The 6,150-nt window shown below is 36.8% G+C and overlaps 1 protein-coding gene across 1 annotated transcript; it reads left to right on the top strand.

Moving 5' to 3' along the window:
* Positions 1-261: 261 nt before the first annotated feature.
* Positions 262-1,640, top strand: LOC131695344 (bromodomain-containing protein DDB_G0270170-like; the record flags this gene model as incomplete). Its single annotated transcript, XM_058983809.1, has 1 exon — positions 262-1,640. A coding segment is annotated over exon 1 (1,379 nt), but the record flags the coding sequence as incomplete, so codon positions are not given.
* Between the last annotated feature and the right edge of the window lie 4,510 nt (positions 1,641-6,150).

A 6,150-nucleotide genomic window follows, 5' to 3' on the forward strand; every position in this document is an offset into this window, starting at 1 on the left:
AAATCAATCAAATCAATCAAATCAATCAAATCAATCAAATCAATCAAATCAATCAAATCAATCAAATCAATCAAATCAATCAAATCAATCAAATCAATCAAATCAATCAAATCAATCAAATCAATCAAATCAATCAAATCAATCAAATCAATCAAATCAATCAAATCAATCAAATCAATCAAATCAATCAAATCAATCAAATCAATCAAATCAATCAAATCAATCAAATCAATCAAATCCTATTAAACAACGGTTATCATAATGAGCTGCAGTGTGACATCTTGTAATATCAGCGATGATCGTTTCTTGTGGCAGTGTGAATTCTGCAGAAAATGTTATCATGCAGCTTGTGTAGGAGTCCAGCGAAATCAAGAAGAATTTATCTCGCACTTCATGATTCCCCTGTGTGCAGATTGCCAGCATAATCTAAAGATAGGCATAGACACACGAAAAGTGCTGTACCAACAGGAAAAATTATTTGAATCTATAACTACGCAAACGGACTGCAACTTACAAATAGCAGCCGACATAAAAAAGTTCAATTCAATTGTTGACTTATTCGAAAATGTTGAGCTGCAGCTTAAAGAATCAGTGGCGAATGTGAACATAAACACATCGTCGCAAGTGGCAAATGCTGTATCGGCACTATCGCAGGCCATTGACAGTAATTCTTTTAATAAGGCCGATGAGCTGGTCACGCTGAAAAACCATATCACATCACTATTCAACATATCTATGGGATCCACAAAAAAACACATTGAAGAGTATGTAAATGATCTCACTGCCGATTTGACCAGAGAATTGAAAAAAATCTGCAGCGAAGTTCAGAACTTGAGCACACTTACCATAGATATGGCAGCTCATTGTAATGAACACTACCTGAGTGAATCGCGTCCTACACGTGAAGTTTTAGACGAAGTGAAAATTATAACAAATTCAGTTGGCAGTGACATTCTCAAAGAAGTACAATCTCTTGCCGGCTCAATTAACACTTTGGATAGCAGTATACGCGATGCTTGTTTGCCACCAGCGGGCCCCAGCTTGATGGACGAATTAAATGCCCAATCAACAAAATCGGGCGACTCAGATCACCGTTCCACTGCCGAAGCCACTGAAGGGTGGCGCTTTTTGGGTTCGAAGAAAGTGTGGCGCTCTGACTGGACGGAGTACGACACACGTAATCAGCGTAGAATTCAACAGCAAAAGATGAAAGATAGGGCGATGGCACGAAGAAAAGCTAATAAAAAGCAGTTGCATCGGGTAATAAATGATCGCAATAAAAACGGACACCAACGTAGCCGTAATACTAATGAGACAAATAAACATCAGATATCCAGAAGCAGTTATTATAACTATAACCTCAATAACAACAACAATAGCAACAACAATAGCAACAATAATCGTAACAACAATCGCAACAACAATAGCAGCAATAATCGCAACAACAACAACAATACGCAATGCGGTCGTCCAACAGCTGGCAACTCTCTTCCCCGGGATAAGGATCTACTTGCGGCGGCAAGGGTGCAATTCTCTAGGCCTCCGTTTGAAAATCAGCGTGGTATCAGGTTTCAACGTGGTGAAACACTGAATCCATACCCGGTTGTACATCAATTTAACTCAACTTCCGCACCAGATAGGTTTGTAACCCCCGTCCTGACGAATTCCTTTTCTCAGCGCTGTTCAGCTTGTTCCTGTGAGCATTCGTGTTTTCGTCCAACCTAACGCACTCTTCAGAGGCAGACCATGACGAACCGGTTACGGATGAAAACGGATCAATAGTTTTGCATGATATTTCTAAGTATGACAAATTGCCATTAACTTTATCAGAAACGCTTTCAGAAATTTTGATATATTGTCAAAATTTTAATCGTATGCAGAGCGCATCTAAAATGAGCAAAATCTATAGTAATGTATTGAGCTCCTCTTATTCTGTTATTTTAGGCACTGAAACAAGTTGGAACGATAGCATAAAAAGTGAGGAAATTTTTGGTAGTGGCTTTAACGTATTCAGAGACGACCGAAATCTTTTAGAATCTCAAAAGAAGTCTGGTGGAGGAGTTCTTATAGGCGTTTCGGCTCAATTTAATTCTGAAATTCTTCCCACAGTGAAGTTTAAAGAATTTGAACATGTGTGGGTTAAAGCGAACATTTCAGGTGAAATACATGTTTTTGCCTCTGTATATTTCCCACCAGAACATGCTGATATATCATCGTATGAAGCCTTTTTCAAAATTGCTGAACAAATTTTATTTGAACTTCCGGTCGAGGTCAAAGTTCACATTTACGGAGACTTTAACCAGCGAAATGCCGATTTTATTCCGGATTCTGAAAATGAAAATATTCTAATCCCAGTCGTAGGAGAAAACGAAACATTGAATTTCATCTTTGACAAAACTGCTAGCATAGGATTAAATCAAATAAATCATGTAAAAAATCAACAGAATTGCTATCTTGACCTTTTATTTACAAACACTCAGGATGATTTCTGTGTATCTGAATCTTTGGCTCCTTTGTGGAAAAATGAAGCTTTTCATACTGCTATTGAATTTTCTTTGTTCATCCATAAAAATCAAGAACCCAACGTCTATGACTTTGAGGAAGTCTTTGAATACCATAAAGCTAATTATGACAATATCAGACGGAAGGTAGGTAATGTCGACTGGCAAAATACTCTTAGGAATGAAGCGAATATTGAAACCGCCCTGGACGTATTTTACAAAATAATTTTCGAAATTATTCATGAAGAGGTGCCCATTAAGAAGAAAAGACGACACGGTAGCTCGAAGCATCCTATTTGGTACAATAGGCAAATTAAAAATCTGAAAAATAGGAAACAAAAAGCCCACAAGCTATACAAGAAAAATCAAAATAACGAGCACTTGGAACAATATCTCGACATTTGCAATAAACTAAATATTGCCATAGATTCTGCACTTGCGGATTACAACTCCAAAACTGAACAGCAGATTAAATCCAGTCCAAAGAATTTTTTTAACTACGTCAAAACTAAATTAAAATCAGACAATTTCCCATCAACAATGCACTTGGATGACAACGTACATAATAGCCCGAAAGAAATCTGCAACCCATTTGCAACATTCTTCCAAGAAATATATACAACTTTTTCTGAACAAGACCGCGATCGCGATTATTTTGCTTTTCTTCCAGATTTTCCTATGGATTTTGGTGTCAGTCATGTCATAGTGGAGGACATTTTCAATGCTCTAAACCATTTGGATTCATCAAAAGGTGCTGGCCCTGATGGAATTCCACCATTATTTATGAAAAACCTAGCAACCGAGCTTACAACTCCATTGTTCTGGCTCTTTAATATGTCTTTACAATCTGGAGAGTTTCCCAAAACATGGAAGAGTTCTTTCTTAGTACCTATATATAAATCTGGGAAAAAGTCTGACGTTCGCAATTATCGTGGAATAGCCATAATCTCCAGCATTTCGAAACTTTTTGAATCAATCATTAACGAAAAAATATTTCTTCAAATAAAAAACAGAATTACTAACCTCCAACATGGCTTCTTCAAAGGTCGTTCGACCTCAACAAATTTACTAGAATTTATTAACTATTCACTGATTGCAATGGACAATGGAAACTACGTGGAAGCACTTTACACAGACTTTAGTAAAGCATTTGATCGAATCGACATCCCAATGTTACTTTATAAATTAAAAAAGATGGGAATTGAGCCTGAGCTGCGTACGTGGTTAGAATCATATCTATCCAACCGCCAGCAAATAATCAAATTCAAAGGAAAGCAATCTAATCCAATTGAAGTCACCTCAGGAGTTCCACAAGGCTCTCATTTAGGACTTCTATTGTTTATTTTATATGTGAACGATATTTCCTTCCTTCTCAAAAAACTGAAAGTACTAATCTATGCCGATGACATGAAACTTTACTTGGAGATAAGAAATGCCGAGGATATTGATACATTCCAAAACGAAATTCTGGTTTTCCACACGTGGTGTCAAAAAAGCCTCCTACAGCTAAACGTGAAAAAATGCAATTCAATCACTTTTAGTCGAAAACGACAAACACCGAATGTTGTGATTACCTTAGGAAGACAGACTGTAGCAAAATGTGAAAGAATTAGGGATTTAGGCGTTATATTAGATTCCAAGTTAAATTTTATTGATCATTATAACACAATTATTCACAAAGCTAACAACATGCTCAGTTTTATAAAACGCTTTAGTTATCATTTTGTAGATCCGTATACAATCAAAACATTATATATTGCTTATGTTAGGTCGATATTGGAATATTGCAGCATCGTTTGGTGCCCTTTTTCAAGCACACATGAAGAACGAATAGAATCTGTACAAAAACAATTCATATTATTTGCCCTTCGTAAACTAGGTTGGATAGCATTTCCTCTGCCATCTTATAGAGCACGCTGCATGCTTATCAATATACAAACATTGAAGGAACGTCGTGAATTTGCAATGCTTTCGTTCATTAATAATATCGTCTCGCATCGTATTGATTCTGCCGAAATTTTATTCAAATTGAACTTTTATGCACCTTCTCGACAGCTACGAAACCGAAGCATATTCTCAATAACTCCATATCGCACAAATTATGCAAAATATGGCCCTATAAATCGAATGATGGCTGTTTATAACCGCTATTGCGAATCAATTGATTTTAGAATGTCCAAACTAAAACTCACACAATATTTTAAACATAAAAGAAATTTTAACGCATAAGAAAATGATTCTGTAAAAGCTGAAATTGTTTTATTTATAATAAAATTACGTATATACACTGCTGGCCAATAAAATAGGTGTGTGATAGATTATTTTGTTTTTCTCTCAATTACGCATACCAAGTTGCAGCAGTCTCTATCACACCTACCGCACACAGAAGCCTTGGGATCTGTCAAGTTACTAGTGGGTTGTTGGCGCTGATTATATTTGCAATCTTTGTCAAGATGCAAAACAAGACTACCGCAGGCTTTCTCGCCTGGTCAATATAATAGGTGTGTGAAATATATTAACGTGTTATTATTTTACATAATTCCATTATACGTTTTATTTGGTGAAGTTTGAATTCAGCGTGTTAGTAAATGTACTTAAATGTTGAATAAGTCAAAGATTTGTTATAGAATGGGTCGAGCATCTCACTGCACTCAAGTGGAACGAGTTTTGCTAAAAAATGTTGTTCAAGAAGTTAAGACGTATAAATAAATCGCGAATACACTGCGGCGTGCCAAAAACTTCGTTACAAATGCCTTAAAACCTTTGAAAAAAGGAAACATGCAAACAACCCAAGAAGACGTCTACAGCAGCTGACCTTCGTATTGCAATTTTAGCTAAATCTGATCCTTTCGCGTCATCCAAGACCAATTCAGCACAAATTGGAAAAGTGGTAGGTCCGAGAACAGTTCGCTGTAGGCCGTAAAATTTCAAACCTCCAGAAAGAATTGCTAAGATGGTTCCACTATTTCGAAGCCAAAGCCTTTAAAGAAAAATGCAATTTGCTTTTCAACAGCGTTAATGGGCCTGGTTCAGAAGGAATCAAAAAATTGCGACATATGCTTCGGAGGGACGAATCAAAGGTAAACCTGTTTTCCTCCGATGCACAACGAAACGTTAAACGTCCAAAGTGCAAACAGTTTGATCTGCAACACGCAAAATATGGTAAAGCACGGAGGCGAGAATAATGAGGTTTGGGGCTTGCTTTTCGTGGAATGGCGCAGGTCCTAATCTTTGCAACGCCACTATAATGGCAAGATTCGAATGCAAGGCTAAAGGATGGACATCCTAAAGGATGTCATGCAGTCCTATGCCAAAGATAATGTGCCTTTACATGACAGTTTCAGCAAGATATTGACCAAAAACACACATCGAAGTATGTAAAGGAATGACTTCGGGATAATAAAGTGACTATAATTTCGGACCATGCCAATTTCCTGTCATCAATCCCGTAGAAAATTTACGTAATGTACTTAAAAAGAAGTTATTCGATCGAAATTTCACAAATAATGATCGTTTGAGGGAAGCAGCTTAAAAGGAATGCTACCCTATACCAACGGAAATTTATCAGCGTTTGAATGACTCAATGCCAAGATAAATGGATAAAATTTGGTTGAATAAGGGAGTTTACACAGGTTACTAGTTGTTAAAA

The sequence above is a fragment of the Topomyia yanbarensis genome, unplaced genomic scaffold (genome assembly GCF_030247195.1).
Source record: "Topomyia yanbarensis strain Yona2022 unplaced genomic scaffold, ASM3024719v1 HiC_scaffold_376, whole genome shotgun sequence".
In the NCBI taxonomy this organism is placed as follows: domain Eukaryota; kingdom Metazoa; phylum Arthropoda; class Insecta; order Diptera; family Culicidae; genus Topomyia; species Topomyia yanbarensis.